Source organism: Danio rerio, chromosome 13, assembly GCF_049306965.1.
Source record: "Danio rerio strain Tuebingen ecotype United States chromosome 13, GRCz12tu, whole genome shotgun sequence".
Lineage (NCBI taxonomy): Eukaryota > Metazoa > Chordata > Actinopteri > Cypriniformes > Danionidae > Danio > Danio rerio.
This window is the reverse complement of record NC_133188.1, coordinates 32626628-32645044: the sequence shown is the minus strand read 5'-3', so window position 1 is coordinate 32645044 and position 18417 is coordinate 32626628. Positions and strand designations below refer to the sequence as shown.

The following is an 18417-nucleotide window of genomic DNA, read 5'->3' as shown; positions in this document are numbered from 1 at the left end:
ATAAATTATTATTTAACAGCAAATTCTGAATGAATCCACACCTGCACTTCAAGAGAGACAACCATAAATCCCTACCCTCAATTTCTCCGCCAGATGAAGCTATTTTAGTCAGATTAAGGTACGTGGTCCCAATAACATCATTCTTTGACAGTCGATCCCTGCGAAAGAACCAACAGTTAAATGCCATAAGGTTGCATTTAATTTAGGTAAAGTGAGAGTAAATGCAACATAGAAATAACATTACAATACATAAATACATAAATACATTACACCATACTTATTATAAATGTTGTTATTTAGAGTTTCTCAACCCCTTAGCGTTCTATTACAATTAGCTTAAAATGCCTAAAAAACGCATACCTAAAGTAAATTGCATGCTACTGTATTTTTTAACCATTTTTAGTATGTGCATGGTTTTGGCCTCTTTTGAAAGGTGACACACTGAGGTTTATGTCCCAATAGCCAGAATCAATGTAAATGTTATTGGTTTTGAGTAATTAAACTTAGGACATAAAAAAATTTAAATCCACCTAAAATTTTTATTTTAACTAAAGTCTGAAGATGACTGCAATTTGTTTTCACAAAAATAATTAGTGGCACAACTGTCTTCAACACTCCAAATCAGCCAATTGGAACAATTTCTGAAAGATCATGGGATTATGTGAAAATTCAGCCTTAAAATAAATGTATTTAAAATCATAATAGTATTTCAAAACATTCTTCACTCCTTTACTGATCAAATGAATAGCCTCAGTGAGCATATGTACTCCATACTGTTCACTGTAAGCAGATGTACTCCATACTGCCCACTGCATATGTAAAAAATCATGAAATAATCAGTAATATAAATAACTTACCAGTCAAACGCAGTGAGTTTGATGCGTTCACACATCGAAGGGAACTGAAATGAAAGATTAAACAGTTATTGTGCTATTCATTCCTTTTGTGGCAAAAAAAAAGTTATATAAAAAGCATTATAATCAGGTTATATGGAAAGTGTGACTGTGTTGATTAACTGAACTCAATATGTGCTCACTTTTATTAACTTATTACCCTAGTTATTTTAACAGATGTTTGAGGTAATCTCAACTGAAAAATGAAGAGAGGGTGGGGCATAGAGTAGCTCCTCCCCTTTAAAAAACAGCTAATAATATTTCGTTTTTTTTTACAGCTTTGTCAATGAGAGTGGTTAAGATCAAGCACATCATATAAGGTAAATGAGAAGTGTCTTGAATGTCGAAAACTAGAGAGTGTTTGATTGATCAAGTTATAATGAGAAACTGAAGTATGAGGTGACGTGAAAAAATTGTTGATTCATTTAGGCGGAAATGATAAAATGTAAGCTTTAGATTTTTATATCAGGTTTATATTTTCTAATCACAAATTTTTTGTTTCACTGTTTTGGAGCACACTAGATTATATATATATATATATATATATATATATATATATATATATATATATATATATATATATATATATATATATATATAGACAGACAGACAGACAGACAGACAGACAGACAGACAGACAGACAGACAGACAGACAGACAGACAGACAGACAGACAGACAGACAGACAGACAGACAGACAGACAGACAGACAGATAGATAGATAGATAGATAGATAGATAGATAGATAGATAGATAGATAGATAGATAGATAGATAGATAGTAGACAGATATCCTTAAATTTAACACACTGAAACTAACATCTAAAAAATGTAACATAGTTATCATCAGCCTTCCTACCTTAACCTGCAGGTGAATCAGCTGATTCCACTCTGGGTTTGCATTCTTCTCTATGATCTTAGTACACACCTTTAGATACACAAAATAAAACAATTCATCACAATTGTTTACCAATTACACATATTCTTCAACAATAAGAATATTTATGTTACTGTTGTTGTTTTTACTTTTTTGCCTGCAAAATTGACTTCTACGAAAGGATCCACCAAATTTTTCTTGTCGTCTGTTCCACCAAATATGTGTTTTACTGTCTGAGCAAAGGCATCATCCACTGGAAATGATGAGATAAGAAGCATGTTACTGACTATTAGAGTAGAATTAGAAGTGTGTAGAATTGCAGTGGTGTGTTGCTGTCATGTTTACTCTGTGGCATGTCCTCGGCCCGGTAGATTTTCAGACTCAGTGTAGCCCATCGTAAAGCGACACCTGCTGGCAGCAGCAAGTTGCTTTCAATGTCATCCTGTTCCTCGTTGGCTTCTCGCTTTTCCACCTGATCAACGATTTGATCATCAATGCCACACACAGACCAAGTCATAAATGATAGATTGTTTCTATATAAGCTGCTCTGTGAAACATGACTTATTGTTGATAATTTAAAGTCTTTTACTAATTTTGGTTAATTAACAATAAAAAGGTATTCAAACAATAAAATAATTCTTGAAACTTATCTAAACAATAACTATGTTGTACACATTTTTTGACACATTAAATAGGTTATTAGCTGACGCTGTAGTGACACCAGTGGCCATTAAATTAACTGCAGCCAGCATTCAATGCCTTGACATCTAGTACGCCTGCTCTTTTTTTCACACTACATACACACAAAAGCAGCAGTTTCAAAAAGCAACTGACAATAGAAATGGCCGTATTTTTGCACTTGATTTCATGTTGACAGAAAAGATACAGTACAATGACTTGATGATTTCACTTGAAATATTGTATTATATAGAGCAGTGGGTCTCAATTCCGGTTCTTATGCCCACCCGCCCTGCACATTTTGTATCTTATTTGACATACAAATAAGAAATTAAAATACAAATTTCTTATTTGACATACAAGGATCAGTTCATGGATCTCTCGGTTAAAGAGCTGATGATCTGAATCAGGTGTGTTAAGTAAGGAAGACATACAAAATGTGCATGAGGAAAGTAATTGAGAAAAACTGATATAGACTATCAGGCCCGTAGTCAGGGGGTTCAGGTGGTTTGGAAGACCCACCCCTCACTGACAAAGGTCCAGAATACATGAGCCATTGTCCCAAAAATGAGCTTATTTGTCTTATTTTGACTGCTATGCCATCCTAATAAGTGAAAATAACCCATAGAAAAGACTTTAAGACCAAGAGGAATCCTCTGTTGGCTGTCGCTTTGGTGTGACTTCAGCTAATCAGTTTTGGCCAATGCAAACAATAATTTTTCATGAGTCCAACATCTAGCTGTGCAAGAAAACATTTGACATAAGAGAAGTCATCTTTCGCTACTGTATTGTTTTTAAATGGAGAAATAAATTCACCAGAAACTTTTATTGTAAATCTTGGACCTTATTCTTGAAACAAAAAATGACCAATAAAAAGGTGTGAAGCACCAAAAGTGGCCCATATTAAAATTTATTTGAATTCTATTTTGGCTAAAATAGTCAAAAAGTGTGGTTATGATGACCATCCGACAAGCTAATTCTGAATAGTGCTTAAAACGTCTCTACAATACTGTATTTAAATTTCCTAATTCAATAGAAAATTAGGCGTATAATTGCAAAAAGGTTCACTTTTTGAGAAAAAAAAAACAACAATTTCACCAGGCTGGCTACGAACCTAACTATAGATTATATGAGACAATGTGAGACTATATGTGACCATACTGAATGTAATATGTGACAATTTCTTAGAAACAGCCTCTTTAACTTTAAGACAGAATAACAAACAACTGCAAAAGTCTCAGAAAGCTCTAAGAGCATAAATGGGCCCGACGCGGCAAGCCCAGGTGGGCACCACGCAGGCCTGGATTTAAGGCACTTGCCCCAATAAATGCTTTGAGGTAATAATACCACCTCAGAAAAAATTGTCTCTCCAAGTACCACCATAATGACTGGTATTAAAATACATAGTAGGCCTAATTAAGCGGCTACAGCTCTGCACAATTCACAGACGTGGCAGATTAATTCTTATTATTATGAATATTTATTATTATCAGAAGAAAAGAAAACTGTTGTACTTAAATGTAAAGTTTTATCATAAAGTAGCCTATTCATCAAAACCCACTAATGTTTCTTGGACCTCGTAAATATAGGTTATACCGTATGTCAATATTCATATATAACTCTTTTTGATAAATTTTGAAATATATGTTGCATGTATATTGAAAACTGCTGTACTTAAATGTAAAGTATTAACATAAATAATAATACTGGCCATCCCAGATGGGTTCCACGCGGGCAAGTGAAATATATGTTGCATGTATATATGACTTATTTGTATCTTTGAAATTTAAACGTTAACTTGTATTTTAAATATATGAATTGGATTTACATATTTAAATAAGAAATTAGATCTGCTTACTGCTTGTTAGAGTATGCTGTGTGTCAGAGAAGCAAGTGATTAAACTATACCTGTTAACATTGGGATATAAAAATACAATAAATGCCCCCAACAACCGTAACAAGTATGGGGAGAAAAATAACCTCAAATGATAGAATACATAACAAACATTAGAAAAATTAAAATAAAATTAAAAGTTTAGCCTATTAAAATCAATTTCCTGATCACATCATTGTTATCGTTTGTTATCATTGTTTTCTTAAATTATTCAGCGATTTCTCCGCGTACCACTAGAAGGTAGCCTGTGTAGCACTTGTGGCCTATGCAGCACTGATCTAGATCATTTAAACACAAAATGTGAATTTTCTCCATTTGGTTCCTCATTTCAAATGTATTCATATTGAGGAAGTGAACATTAAAATCTCTATTTATATGCCTGACACGAAACACTGTGGAACACCCAATAGGTGACGAAAGAGCAGCTTTTTCATAATTAAATGTTTTATATTAAAGGCATAGTTCACCAATTGAGGAACCTTAACTCATCATTTACACATCATTTCCTTTAAATAATTTTAACCTTTTGTTGGTTTATTTTCCTTTGTTGGCTACAAAAAAGATATTTTAAAGAATGTCTGAAGTCATTAACATCCATAATAGAATTGTTTGGTTTTTTTAGGTTTTTTTTTTCACCTTTATTATGATAGGACAGTAGGGATTACAGGAAAGGGAAAGGACTGGCAAAGGACTTCGAGCCCGGAATTGAACTCAGGTCGTCGTGAGCACATCAGTGCTATATGTTGGCACACGATACCACTAGAGTATTGGAGCCCACAGAATTGTTTTTAATGATGAAAGTCAATGGCTATCATTCTGGTAGCCATTCCTCAAAATATTTTGTGTTCAAAAGAGGACACAACACAAACAAGTTTGGCATCATTTTAAAATTAATTCAAGTGAAAATCTAAAGGGTCACAAATAAATAAACTCTTTCTGACAATTCTTTGAAACATTTAGAGTGACTTGCATTTGGGATCTTACCGGAGGCTCGTCTCCAGTTCCTACTATGAACATGCTGACTTTCAGATAACCTCTGGCTCCAGAGACAGCATCATCTGGGTCACCTAACAGTAGCCACTTTCTCATGATTGCATGACCTTTCAGAGACACAGCAAACATTATCATAAACCAAAAACCTCAGTACAGTGTGTGTTGGTGTGAGAAAACTGTATAACTATTACATTATTGTCATTGTGTTGCACAATTTACATCTCGCAATCCAGCATTCACATACCAGTCTCATCGTAGACATAGCCAACATCCAACTGTTAAAAGAGTGTTTGATGAGGTTAGTTAGAACAAAAACATAAAAGTATTTAGCACAAATGTTCATGAATATATTCAAATTGACATAAGAATTGGATGAATAATATAAGTGTGTACCTTAAACTCCCCCATAAGACTGTCTGCTCTAAGGGAGGAGGCATTATACACCTATATTTAAGAGAGAAGTGTTTCTATTATTAGACAGACAATAAAACACAATAACGTACAAACTGTATGTACTGTAAACACAACCTTGATATGAACTAGAGATGAAAGTATGAGCTCTCTCAGCAGAAAATATCAAATGATAATAAAATATATATTTTTTTAAATTACTTCTTAATGTAAAATCTTGCAACCAATTCATCCAGTTAATCAGAACTCACACTTAAATATATAAAGGTGCCAGAAAGAAGAATTTTTTTTTTTTTTTTTACCAGAGATGAGAACCTTTGTCACAATCACCAGCAATCTAGTCCTCGTAGATCGCTGGTAAACACGCACATCGCTAACAAACTACAAGTCTGCTATTATGTGGACTACACATCCAGTCATGAACCGATATCACGCACCTGTTCCAGATTTCGCTGATTGCACAAATTCACAGCCAGAGGATCATTATAACCTGATTACAAGGACATAGCACACACGCACAATTTATGGCTGAGTCTTGTAAACAGTTTTGTGAACATTACAATGCATTTTTCTTGTTTTGCTTTGCCGTATTTTTGACCCTCGCCTTGTTTGCTTGTTTATGGTGTTGGCTGCCTGACCGTACAGACCAATCACCTGTGCATTTGACTACGACTCTAAATTTGCCTGCATACATCTTGTCTGAGCCTTCTTTATAAACCTGCATTTGGATGCGCACCTTCCTTGTCAGTGTCCCTTTCACATTAAAAGAACCATTCATTCATAGTGTGAGTAATCTAAAGTAACTATTTTTTAGTGTAATGAAAACGTTCCGTAAATGCAAATAAATTTAATTTAGAATTTGTATTATTTAAAAGATTTTTATGTTTACTATTACAGTATGCTATTCTATTCACAGACCAAAAACTAGGGCTGGGCAATATGACAAAAATCTCATATGACAATTTAAGTTATCTCATATCCTGATAACAATATACATCATTTATTTATTTTCTTTTCAGCTTATAGTCCCTTTATTAATCTGGGGTCGCCACAGCAGATTGAACCACCAACCTATCCAGCCAATTTTCTGCAGCGGATGCCCTTCCAGCGACAACCTATCACTGGGAAACATCCATACACACTCAATTACACACATACACTATGGACAATTTGGACTTGTCTTTGGACTTGTGGGGGAAACCAGAGCACTCGGAGGAAACCCATGAGAATACGGGCAGAACATGCAAACACCACACAGAAACGCTAACCGACCCAGCCAAGGCTCAAACTAGTAACCTTTTTGCTGCGAGGGGAACGTGCTACCCACTGCGCTACTGTGCAGCCCATAACAATATATATCAAATAGATTAATAGAATCAAATGATAAATTAATAGTTTATATAAGTCTATTTATACACACACACACACACACACACACACACACACAGTATATCATTCATATATGGTCATTTATAGTTTGCAGTAGGTATGACAAAAATAAAGTTGTTTTCAAACAAACGGCAGTATGTTTATTATTATATCAAGATATGTTTACAAATAATAGCCTGATGTAAAGTATAAAAGCAAAGCATTAGTAGGCCATTTGTATTGGGTACACCTTGCGTTATTGAGGTTGAGTTATATGCAAATGTCTTATTAATCTGGACGGCCTTATTCATTCGTTAGCAAAAACTTTGGCGCAGATACAATCTGGCTAGGGACTCTTTGCTTCGAGAAAAGAAAATAAAACCATAGTTCAAGCAACTATCTTTTAGGTATTTCCTGCATTTTGTGTTTCCAATATTGCTAGTGCTGCGACCTGAAATGTTCGGAGCTTCCTCACCTTGGTCCAGCTCCAGCATGCATGGGTCATTACTATTAGCTGCTAAAGGCGACTCAGTGAGTCTTGGTCTTTTTTGTAAAGGACCAATTACAAATTTTTCAATTTTTTTGGGTCAGCCAGGGGATAAAATGACCTTGGGCAACATGATCGTTCTCCTAATTGTAATTTTTAAAAATATCTTGCAAACCCCATAGAGGTTGCTGAGGATCCCTTGTGGGCCGGTACCCCTTTTTGGCAATCGCTGCCGTAAAGGATGTGTTTTGTGACAGCATGATATAAATGATGGAGCATAATATGAAACAATAGACTTTTTATAATGTTCATAATATATAATATAATCATATTGCACAGCCTTAGTCAAAACATTTCAGTTCATAATGCTGCAGGTTGCAAGTTACTGAACTTCTCACAAATCGTTACAAAGCTGCAAAATGAATGACTTAAGGCATTTCCTTATTGTCATTTCCGATTCATTTCCAACCTTGATACTAACTAAATATGTTTTACAAAAAAAAAATTACTGTTAACCAATTAGTGTCCTCAGCTTTCATCATGCTTCAGCTTTTATCAGCTTTTCACACTCAAGTTTATGATTGCTTTTTTGCTTGATATATTGCTAATTAAGAAATATTGTCAACTTGTGGATTGCCTCATCTTACCCGGATCATGATGCTCTCATCAAAAAGCTCAGAAGGCAGCATGTTGACATTGTAGGAGAAGATCTGTGAAAACAGTCAAATAAAATATTCTGTAAAACAAAGCTAATGGAATTGAATGCTAATAAAAATAGCACTAAAGACGCCTCAGTTGAATATGAAACAAGGAGATTGTAGACACGAGAGTGACAGAAATATCAGCACCAAAGGAAAAAAGTGGGTCAGCAGGTTTATTCAGAACAAAGCAGACCAAAGCATGGAAGGATTCTGTCTAATAAAACAGCATTTAGTGATGATGATGATGATTTTCTTTTAAATACCTCATCAAAGAATGGATTGTTTCCTCTTCGGATTCTCGTTCTGTGTGTCTGTCCACACACACTTACTTTGGCGACAGGCTTTATGTTATTGCCGGGTAACTGTCGACCCTCGATTACTCGAATACGAATCTGAGTAAAAAATATCAATGTATTAAAGCGCTACAGTTCCACCAAACCCTTTCACTTCAAAAATATGCCATGTAAATGCTTAAGGTTAGAAACGTTTGTCCACTTCTGATCACACTGCACAGGATTTCTCTGGTCTTTTAATGAAATACAGTGAAAAAAGTGCTTTTTTTGTAAAGATTTGTATAGTTACCACTAAAACAATTAAATACTTTATCAAAACTTTTGTTGACATTTATTTCCTTTATTTCCGATGGGTTCATGTTTCCTAATACAGAAATTATGCTGTTCTACATTTTTGAATAGATTTTTTATTCACTACATGATTTTACATATAGGCATATTAATCTTCAATTAACTTTTTTAACATATTTTACAACAACAAAAGTAATAACTATACTTGGCAGTTCATGAATTAAAATATAATGCAAAAGATCCTGAATTTATTTATGTGAATAAAAGATCAAGCACATGTTTTGTAGGTTGTAGTCACATCTGTGCATGTTGCTTTAAGCATAGCAAAATTGTTTACACAGAATTATCCTCATCCATTAAAGAAATATCCACAATCCCATGGGAAATATGAATGAGAGCTGCTAAAGCAACAAAAAAAAAGTCAAGTCTGATAAGTATTTATTTTAGCAAAAAAATATGTATATTTTTAATATATATATATATATATATATATATATATATATATATATATATATATATATATATATATATATATATATATATATATATATATATATATTATTTATCTGTAATAAAAAAGTTCCAATATAAAATTGTAAAAATTAAATATATTTTGAACAGAATTCAGTGTAAAATGTAAGACAATCTGTATAAAATTAGACAGGCCTATAGAATTATTTTTTAGAGCATATGAACATGAATGGCAGCTGTTGTTTTTTGATCTAACAGCTGCAAAACTACACGATGAACAGTGTGTTTGTGTCAGAATGATGATATATGGGGGGAAACAGGATATTTACCTACCTAGTGAAACTAAAACAAGTGTTAGTAATGGGTACTTTTGACTTAAGCACATTTTTGAGGCCGTACTTTTTTACTTTTACTTGAATACAAACATGTAATCAGTTCTTCATATTTTACTAGAGTCGTTTTAAACATGAATATCTGTACTTCTACTTGAGTAAAGGATTTGTGTACTTTTGCCATCTCTAAACAAAATACATACTTGGAAATCCTGGGGTTTGTTGGCCAGAGCTTTCTGCCGCTTTCGAGTTGTCCGAACCACCTTTTTGGAGTCTTTTTTTCCAGGCTGTCCTGTGGGAGAAACTCCAGGTGCCCCTGAATCGGCCACATCACCTGCATCTTCATCACTGTCAGCAGCTTTCTCCTCTTCAGCAGCTAGAAAAAAAAGCCAACAGATATATTAAAAATTTTAATAAATCTATATAAATAGCCTACAGTCAGATTGCGTAACAAATATTAATAAATAAATTAATTAAGTATTCAATAACATAAAGAATACTAATATTTAATACGAATATTTTTGTAAATAATAACTACTATATAATGATATCTGTAATACACTATAACTAATATTGTCTAATAAATAAACTTATATAACTAATAAATAATACCAATATTATACAAGTATAAAGTTATTCTGTAATTTTGTAGCATGTTACTGTATATAAAATAATAAATCATTAAAATAATTATTATATCAAATATATTTATTAAATGTATAAATTAATAATTAACCAAATATTGTAATATTTTTAAATATTATCATATAAGATATAAGTACGGTCAAGTTGCTAAATTCTTATAGGTGTTGATATGAAAATGTTTGTGGTTGCATATTATAGAAATTTTAACAAAAATATTGTGATTATATCCAATTGACCTATTCTCTTCCATTTTGTTATATGATGTGAATGATTTTTATTGTTTAGCTCACAAAGACAATGTAGTCCATTCTCATAGAGTGCATGTGCTTTTTGTTTTTGAGTGATCCATTTTCTGTCTCTCATTTGCATCGTCATTTCCATACTGTATGTAAACACAAACGTCTACAATCTTCCTGCAGTGCTGAAGGGCAGTTCAACACAACTGGTTAAAAGTAAGCCATTTATAGTATGTAGGAAATTACCTCCAGTATCTTTAGTGTTAGCCTCTCCAGTGTTTTGATCATTCAGGTTTGGGACGGTACTTGCAGGAGGCTCATAGGCAATTGTTAAATTGATAGTTGCCTGATGTAGAAAAAGCAGAGTATGTAGAGTATTATAAGTTAGGCAGCATCTTATGTTGGTTTTAGGAAACACTGTACTAAAATATTTACCCCAATTTCCTGTTTCTTCTCATTAATTAGAGGAGTGTTCTTAGAAGCAAGAGATCTGGTCTGACCAGCAGCCAACTCTTTGAGAGATATCTTTACAGAACCAATAAATCTGGAAAGCAGAAGAAAAAAAAAAACTATTTTAAACAGGGAAGCAAATGTCATTTTTTAGAGGGTTTGTGCAATCCTGTGATTTTTCTTTGGCTCTCTTGGTAAAAAAAAAAAAAAAAGTTTAAAAAGCTGTGGGAAAAAATAGATTTATTGTTTAAGCTTTAGCTGAAAATATTAGGGTTAGGGAAAAAATTAAGTTTGCTTTTGGATGAGAATAGAGGGTTTCATCTCTGTGTCCACCAGACACTTTATCAACGCTCCACGTTTCTGGAAAATGTCACACCATTTTAGTGCTTCTTGCAAGCATGTGAAACCACCTGCAGGAGAAGCACTCTCTCCTCTCCATATGCAAAAGACACTTTCGTGTGAAAAACCAATGCTTCTCAGAAACATTGGTGCAATTCTGAGAGTGCTCCACACAGGTGAGTTAACCTGTAAAAAACACATGTAGAACACACTCTCTCCTATTTGTATGCATGAAAATATAAAAGAAAATAAACTGTAAAAAATTGCTGTAAAATCTACAGTATTACTGGCAATTTTGGTTGCCAGTAATTCTATAAAATTTACAAGTGAAACAAGGAGGTCATGCCTGAACAATTTACTATAGTGGCCCAGGTGTGTTAAAAATTTCCAAATGATTAAAAAAATGAATTGAAATGCCTCATTGAAGTACCTTAAAAATACTCTGCTCACTCACGCAACCATCTATTTAATCCAATAATTGTGGCCCACAAATACAGTTGAAGGCAAAGTTTTAGCCATCTGGTAAAATGTATACTCTTTTCCAAATATTTCCAAAGTACTATTTAACAGAGAAAAGATTTCTGAACACATTTTCAAACATAATAGTTTTAATAAGTAATATCTAATAACTACAAGCAAAAACAAAACATTGCTGTTCAAACCAATTATTTAAAAAAAGCTGAAACAACACAATTCTAGAGATTTCTATGGGACAACTTAATGTTTTATGTTCAATCCACGTAAATTTGTTAAATCTGCAAGGTTAACTTAATCGATTTATGTTGGGACAATATGAATGAATAGTGTGGAACCCTGCATTTTTTACAGTGTGATTTCTTTTTCCATGATGACAGTACATAATATTTTACAAGCTATTTTGCAAGATCCTTTTCTATATTTAGTGTTAGTATTCAGTTTAAAGTGCAACTTAAAGGCTTAACTAGGTAAATTAGTTTAACAATAGGCTAATTAGGCAAGTCATTAGACAGTGGTTTGTTCTTTGGCCAATCGTGTGGGCTCATTAAGTTGACCTTAATTTTTATTCCAGCCAAACTAAAATGATTAAGACTTTCAATAGAAGAAAAAATATAATAAGAATGACTGTGAAAATCTCTTTGCTCTGTCAAACATAAGCTGGAAACTATATTAAAAAGAATACAAGGTTCAAAGGAAAGCCAATCATCTCAACTGTATTTAACAGAGATATTTGTTCTCAATGAGAGCAGAGATTGTTTGTTAATAATTTGAGCAAAATATCAAAATGACAAACAATAAACACATTGCCTTCTATGCTCATATTAACTAAGGCTGCCAATATTAATGGTGAGGACCACATTTGGATTTCACAACCCCATGTGGAGTTAATAATAATAAACTTTCACTTGTTTCATCAACATTGTTCCACTACTTCAAATGAACAATTCCTGAGAAAACTATTGCAATTTCAGAAATGTAATTACATGTTTAAGTTTCATTTCAGCTTTTCTCATCGTCCTGCACCCCTCTCTGACTAAGAACCCACAATGACACCTGAAAGAGACCATTGAAACAGTTGTGCAATGGCTGGTGAATCAGGCTGATAGAGCAACAGGACTTGGGTGGACCCAATCAGCAGATTTCAACACAAGGCAAACACCGGATGCAAAGAATGATGCAGCATCTTTTTATTTATACGGAACCTTTATAATTATTCCACAGCTTTCAAAAAAAATTCCGAACTTGCTGTGACCTTTTTTGTCTGTGCCTCAATTATTATCTACTATAAAACAAAACAAACTGTGCATTACTGTAAGATTTTTAAATGTGTTTACAAATATACTGTATATCAGGCTCAAAAAGCTGCATTTGATCAAAATAAGGTAAAACAAAATAAAAGATTTATTGTTTCAAATCTTGTAAATTAAAATGATAATAACCTTTCAAAATGGCTAGGGTATAGCAACTATCTTTTATAATGTGCTTTTTAAATGTAATTTATTTCTGTGATGACAGAGCTAAATTTTCAGTATTATTAAGATGCGGTTTTTAGTCTTACACAGTCATTCAGAAATCATTATAATAAACTGATTGTAACTATTTTAACCAACTAACCATCTAATGCATTTTTGAAAGTTTAAAAAAAATATATATATTAAATGGTGGGGTAATGTTGGCACTGGAGTTTGGATTTTTTATTGCCAACAGATCAATTGTACATAAAAGTGCTATAACCAGTACAGCATGTTTGTGTTGTCTATAATATGTCTCCTTTAAATCCTGGTTACTGTACAGAAAGTCAAAAAGCATATAAATGTGGAAAGTATAGTGAACATAGTAAAAAGGGGGAAAACATCTGGAAGTAATTATACCAGACCAGGGACTTGTGTGTCAGGCATAGGGACAAAAAGAGCCACATGTGAACTCAACTGAGTACTGCCTGGGATCTTCTGCGAAGACTCTCACAAGGTGAAGTGTGTAAGAGTATATTATAACAGCATAGATCACAAGCAAAGACACTGGTATGAGGCACATCCTATTGCTCACTATCACAGCTGATACATTCACCATGTGTACTCAGAATCATAAGGAGAAGATTCTTAGCCTGCATCTTGTGGAATATGTGGAATATGTACAGCCACAATTGCACAATAAATCACATTACTTTGCATTAGGTTAGGGTTGATATAGGCTTATATATGCATTAATATGTTGCAGATTTGTGAGTAAAATTAGTAATCCAAATCCAATCCAAATTGTGCGAGTAGTAGAGTAGCAACTGCACTGTAAATTTTGTTTAAACAAATTCTTGATATATTTTCTGCCTTTTAGTTTAAACAACTCTTATTTTTGAGAATTATTGCATTATTCAAACAGTAATGTAATGTGTATTTATATAGCGCATTTATCATGTATAGGGGCCATACACCCAAGGTGCTTCACAATCATGAGAGGGGTCTCTCCACACCACCACCAGTGTGCAGCATCCACATGGATTATCTGATAGCAGCCACAGGACAAAAGTGCCAGTGACCCCAGCTATAGGGGGAGTGGAGAGACAGTGATAGAGCCAATTTAGGGGATGGGGACGATTGGGAGGCCATGAAGGGTAAGGGCCAATGAAGGGAATTTGGCCAGGACACCGGGGTTACACCCATAGAAATGCTATGGGATTTTTAATGACCACAGAGTCAGGACCTCAATTTATTGTCTCATGCGAAAGATGATGCTAACTGACACTGTATTGTACCCTTCACTATGCTGGGGCATTAGGACTCACATACCACAGGTTGAGCGCTCCCTGCTGGCCTTACTAACACCACTTCCAACAGCAACCTAGTTTTCCCATGTGGTCTCCCATTCAGATACTGGCCAGGCTCAGCCCTGCTTTAACTTTAATGAGTAATCAGCATTGGGCTGCAGGGTGATATGGCTGTGTTTACTTTAAAAATGTGGCCAACAGAATGAGAGGAAAGTGCAAACATCTCATTATTTTCAAAAGTGTACCTTTTTATACTTGTATGATAACCAAGGAGATTCAGAATTACACTAAAGATGAGTGTTTACATGCAAAGCAATGTATCTGATTGTACTAACACCATCTTAAACGACACCAAATAGACCATATTGGATCCAAATGTTATTTAAGCCCCACACCTTAAAACAACTTCTAAATAATATTCCCTCAGTCACAAACTGTTTCCTTCCATACACAAATTTACCTGCATGGAAAACTTTCATTGATGGGGAATTGGACTGGAACTATCTGTTTTAGAATTTGGGATAATTACCAGAAGATTGTACTAGACATGTGCCAGAATACTCGCTAGCTGGGTTTCCATCCCTCTGCACATTTTGAAATGAGAACTGAGGGGAAACACCACATTTCAAATAAAAATCACTTCATTTATAACAAAAAAAGTTTTTATGTTTGCTATAGCTGGTTTTGGACTTGTTAAAAAAAATCATGTAAAATGTAAATAATGTGAGATGCAAACGCATTTGTTAAATAAACTATGATGCATCGAATATTCCACTGATGTGACTAATCAGCTGTCTCTGTATGCTTGCCTTGTTTACTGCTGGTTACTAGGTTACATATACTACAGTCAGCCACTCTTGATGGAAAAGATTTGCTTCATGAAGAATGGAAACCTGGCTAATAATACAATAAATCATAATACTTCACAATACCATGAAATATTCAGTCATAGAATATTTTTTTCTAATTATTTTAGAGACTTTGTTTAGTGGAGGATTTTTATAAGACTGGATGTATCCCATACTGGAATGTTTTAATCTTGTGTATCATTTTGCATGCAAAATATGTTGGTCATACAAAGTGAACTTAACAGAACTTCTGGTATACGACTGTCTGTTTCAGAACACATCACTATATTACAAAAATGTACTTTAATTTTGTCTGACACAGAATTAATACAAAACCTAAGTAGGTTTGTTTGTAATAAGACGATTTTTTAAAATGTGGTAAACTCAGTTCAAGGTAGTGTGTGTGTCTCAGAAACACCTACTGTCCATGGAAAAAGTGTACATAGTAGATGTACAGTAAGGATGAGAAAAATGCATAAGTGTAAATAATAGTTCACACTCCTTTGCTTATTGCATGACAGAAATACTTTGCAGGGCTTTTGGCATGAACTTCTCTGTTCTGGAACACACTCTGGAATATTTAAACCCTCTCTGTAAATATATTTAATACCAAATTTACCAATTTTTTTTTTTTTATCTGTCTTTTTTTCTTCACAAAAATATCTTCTGGCATTTCCTTTGTCAAACAGTCGCTGTGGTCTTCTGAGAAGGACTCAATGCAGACACAGAAAACAACTCCAAATAAGATAGCAAACTGCACATGATTTACCTATGAGTCATTACAATCATTACAATCTCTCTAACATGATACTTCCTGAATTTCCTCCAAATAAAGTTCTTCTACAAAAGCTATTAAAAAACTCCAAATAAGGCCAAAGGCAAGCTTGAAAAGCCCATTTCATCATTTCCAAATCCCTGCAAAAAACTGATGATTCAAATAATGTCAACATCAAAATTGAACAAGTTTTTGCAAGCTTACAGTACTTTTCTATTGTTATGATACTCTTTACTCTGCATGTGGCAACAGAGAACACAAACTAAATCCAGTATGTGCAGATGGTGGAGGAAGCCAAGGAGACGTCGTCTGTGTGACTCATGGAAAGTTCATTATCATGGCAGACTTTGCAGTAAAACTTGCCACATGGAAGAAAAACTGCCTTTTGAACCAAACCAAATGTTCACTAGTTTGAAGACCCAGCTTGAGTTGACTATGAGTCTCTCACACAAAAAGCTTGTTAAAAGGCTGATCGAAGGTGCAACTTTGAACCGCCAGGAGTCTCTCCAACACAACACTACAAGTTTAGACAAAGTACTTGGGTGTGGTACTGAGGTTTTAAAGAGTTTCATGCCAAGCTAGTACTTTTAACTAACCTAGAAAGACAATTGCTAATGTTGTGCTACCAAAATGTATATTTTTTTTTGTCTCATGCTTCTAAAGACTTCCTTAGGTGTATCCTTTACACTGCAGTGATTTACAGTACCGCCACATTATGTACATAAGCATGTGTGAAGTGATTTGCAAAGGTAAACCCACCACACCCACCCACTCAGCAAATGTAGAATACCATCTACGCCACACCATCGTCATACAGCAATTAAAATACTACACTTTAAATGAATCCAATAAGGCTCATACAGTGAAGCAGTGGTAGATGCAAACTTACTTGTCTTTTCCAATGGTTTCATAGTCTTTCACAACCACTTCAATGAATGACGAGGAATCCAAAGGGGACCCCTTTAAATCAAACTCAATTATCTGAAATGAAAATATCAAGTCTTGGTTGGCCACATTTAAGACACATTGATTTAAACAGCATCATTTTGGTATCCAATATAAAACTGACCTCATTCCAAACAGGGTTTAATTCCTTGTCAATTGCTTTTGTTTTCTTTTTTTCACCTGAAAGTTAAACAAAAATCTTCTACTCTTATGACCAATAAAGAAACAATCATGACATTAACATAATCAACACAGCATAATGTTATTATCTTGAATTGTACAATTATTTTAGTTTAAAAACGAGGATTACAAAGTATCCATGTGCTTCATGCAGTAAAACATGTACTATGTATTAGTAAGACTGTAACACATCACATCATTTAAGGGTCCCATGAAATATATATTTCAACAACTGCATATTTTCACTTTTTTATAGTGTAGGGGAGGGACAAGTTTTCTTTTTAACGATGGCCCATTCCAATCCCTTATAAGGACATTTGGTGTTCTTTTCCATAAACAATCATTGATACAAATCTGAGAAACAAAAACTAAGGATAAAATGTTAAGCAGCTTTAGAAAAAGTCATGTGTATATTCTGTAAAAAGACATCAAACTCCGCTTAACTTTTCAGTTATGCACATTAACAATAATGAAAATTATAAAGGTATAAGGTAAATAAAAAAATAAAAAAACTTGTAACAAAACCTCTAATGGAAAATCGCTGACTTACCCCTAAAGATGATTCCTGCTATAGGATCTGGAACTCCAATAGTTTTTTTAGGAATTCCTTTGGCGGATTCAACAACCACCCTCAACATGTTGCCAAATGTTACGAATTAAGGTTGCACAGAAGACATCGACTCAACAGATTCTCTTCACGAAGAGTAGAAACATTTGCTGACCATCAGAGGAGGAAGCGCCAGTCAGACAAATGAGACGAGCTGATGAGAGGAGGGACCTCTGCGCTGCAACATCGTAGCAATTTATTCCCTTTTATAATTAATAATTTTAGACTAATGTAATTGTATGTGGCGGTTTAGAACAAATATAGGGAATATAGTTGTAACAATAGTTTTACAGGCTTTTTTCACTGAGGAGATTATAACTTTCAATTCAAGGTGCGCCTCGAAAGGTGATCAACACGTGTACCGTAAACTATATTGAAAAATATATATATTAACTGTAAGGGTGATCCAGGTTTAGAAGTGTGAAGTGTAGACAACAGTTCATACTGCACAGAATTCATTCCGCCA

At 34.0% G+C, this 18417-nt stretch overlaps 1 protein-coding gene across 1 annotated transcript in view; it reads right to left on the bottom strand.

The window, feature by feature from the left end:
* The window catches only part of myofl (myoferlin like), a 50679-nt gene extending 32586 nt beyond the window's left edge, over positions 1-18093 (bottom strand). The window contains exons 1-16 of the mRNA XM_682373.11: positions 17895-18093; positions 17289-17344; positions 17109-17200; positions 11005-11113; positions 10816-10915; positions 9892-10064; positions 8565-8693; positions 8248-8310; positions 5728-5778; positions 5579-5609; positions 5326-5441; positions 2115-2241; positions 1919-2022; positions 1752-1820; positions 858-901; positions 76-158 (exon numbers count right to left, since the gene is read on the bottom strand). Coding sequence (XP_687465.5) covers positions 76-158; positions 858-901; positions 1752-1820; positions 1919-2022; positions 2115-2241; positions 5326-5441; positions 5579-5609; positions 5728-5778; positions 8248-8310; positions 8565-8693; positions 9892-10064; positions 10816-10915; positions 11005-11113; positions 17109-17200; positions 17289-17344; positions 17895-17982 — 1435 coding nt within the window. The 5' untranslated portion in view covers positions 17983-18093. The remainder of the gene's footprint in view (positions 1-75; positions 159-857; positions 902-1751; positions 1821-1918; positions 2023-2114; positions 2242-5325; positions 5442-5578; positions 5610-5727; positions 5779-8247; positions 8311-8564; positions 8694-9891; positions 10065-10815; positions 10916-11004; positions 11114-17108; positions 17201-17288; positions 17345-17894) is intronic.
* Between the last annotated feature and the right edge of the window lie 324 nt (positions 18094-18417).